General features: G+C 47.8%; 1 protein-coding gene across 1 annotated transcript; it reads right to left on the bottom strand.

Moving 5' to 3' along the window:
- Positions 1-646: 646 nt before the first annotated feature.
- LOC103801177 (UDP-glucuronosyltransferase 1-1-like) lies at positions 647-1,246 on the bottom strand (the record flags this gene model as incomplete). The annotated part of the gene is made up of 1 exon (XM_009073581.1): positions 647-1,246. A coding segment is annotated over exon 1 (600 nt), but the record flags the coding sequence as incomplete, so codon positions are not given.
- Positions 1,247-1,267: the final 21 nt, after the last annotated feature.

Genomic DNA, 1,267 nt, shown 5'->3' with positions numbered 1-1,267 from the left:
TTTGGGCCCTCCCCCCACAGCACACAAATCCTAAGAGAGAGCCAGGGCACCTAAAGGAAGAGCACAGTCCTCCAGGCTCTCCCACAGAGTAGCACAGGAGGCTCCCCTGCAAGAACTGTGACCATTGCTCTCACCAACATCCAAGGCCCCCAAAGCACATGCCAACTCACAGCGGTGAGCATCATCACGCAGGCTGCACCCCTGCCCTCAGTGCCAGTCATGCTGCACCTGTCAAATCAGACCTGCTCCATGCGTTAAGCCTGGGTGTTTGAGCCAGCAAAGAATTCCGCAGGTTTTCTGGGACACCTCACGGGAGCTGCTCGTTAAACAATTGCAACACTTTGTCCTACTGCTCACAAATTCTGACAATTCCTTTGGCTGGTAGAAAACGTCCTATCACAGCCCTTCAATAGAAAAATCTGGTGTTTCTCTAACTGAGCATGGTTTAGAAGCCAGAAAATACAGCTGCCCTCATGGAATATGGAAAGAGAGGGAGAATGTGAGGGGGGAAATGGGAGAAAACTAATTTCTATCATGTCCTAACTTGCCGTAAATGGGAACTTGATTCCATTCTGACACACAAAATTCCACACTGGAGAACACCCAGCTCAGTCACACCATGGATTACACACATAGCATGACCCACCTGAGGCAGCTTCTTGTGAGCACAGTGGACTCCTCCAATTGGAATGATGTTGGGCATCAAAGGTCTGGGATACTCTAACACAAACTCAAACCTCAGGAGCCAAATGGAACCCTTGCGTAAGAGATCCAGCACAGTCACATCCCGATGGAGGAACACAGAAGCCAATTTCTCATATGGTTGGAAAGCAAAATCACAGAGAAAAGAATTTGCAATGTGATGGAGTTGATTCCTCACCCTCTGGAGAAAGTTCATATGGTCTGTATGCTGTGTAAAGTCCCTGGGGACATAAGAAGGAGGACTGGGGCACTGAGTGGCTTCAAAATCGTAACCACATGGGACTGCACGTAGGAAAAACACAGAGGGAAGTGAAAGATGCCCTGCCACTATCAACCCACAGGGTAGTACAGGGTCTGTCAGGATGGCATCAAACTTGCTCTCCTCAAGATATCTGATGAGCTCTGTGTTCTGCAGGAGGTGCTCACAGCTGGCAACTGCCAAATCAGCAAACCTTTTCATACCATTGTATACTTTAATAAATCTTCTCAGAAAAGATCCTTCTTCAAATGAAAGTTCTAGAAATGCTTTGAATTCTTTCTCCATCTCCTCCTGTGTTAAAGGCCC

This window comes from Acanthisitta chloris, unplaced genomic scaffold (genome assembly GCF_000695815.1).
Source record: "Acanthisitta chloris isolate BGI_N310 unplaced genomic scaffold, ASM69581v1 scaffold23354, whole genome shotgun sequence".
Classification (NCBI taxonomy): Eukaryota; Metazoa; Chordata; class Aves; order Passeriformes; family Acanthisittidae; genus Acanthisitta; species Acanthisitta chloris.
The sequence above is the reverse complement of the archived record's forward strand: the minus strand, read 5'-3'. Positions and strand labels throughout refer to the sequence as shown.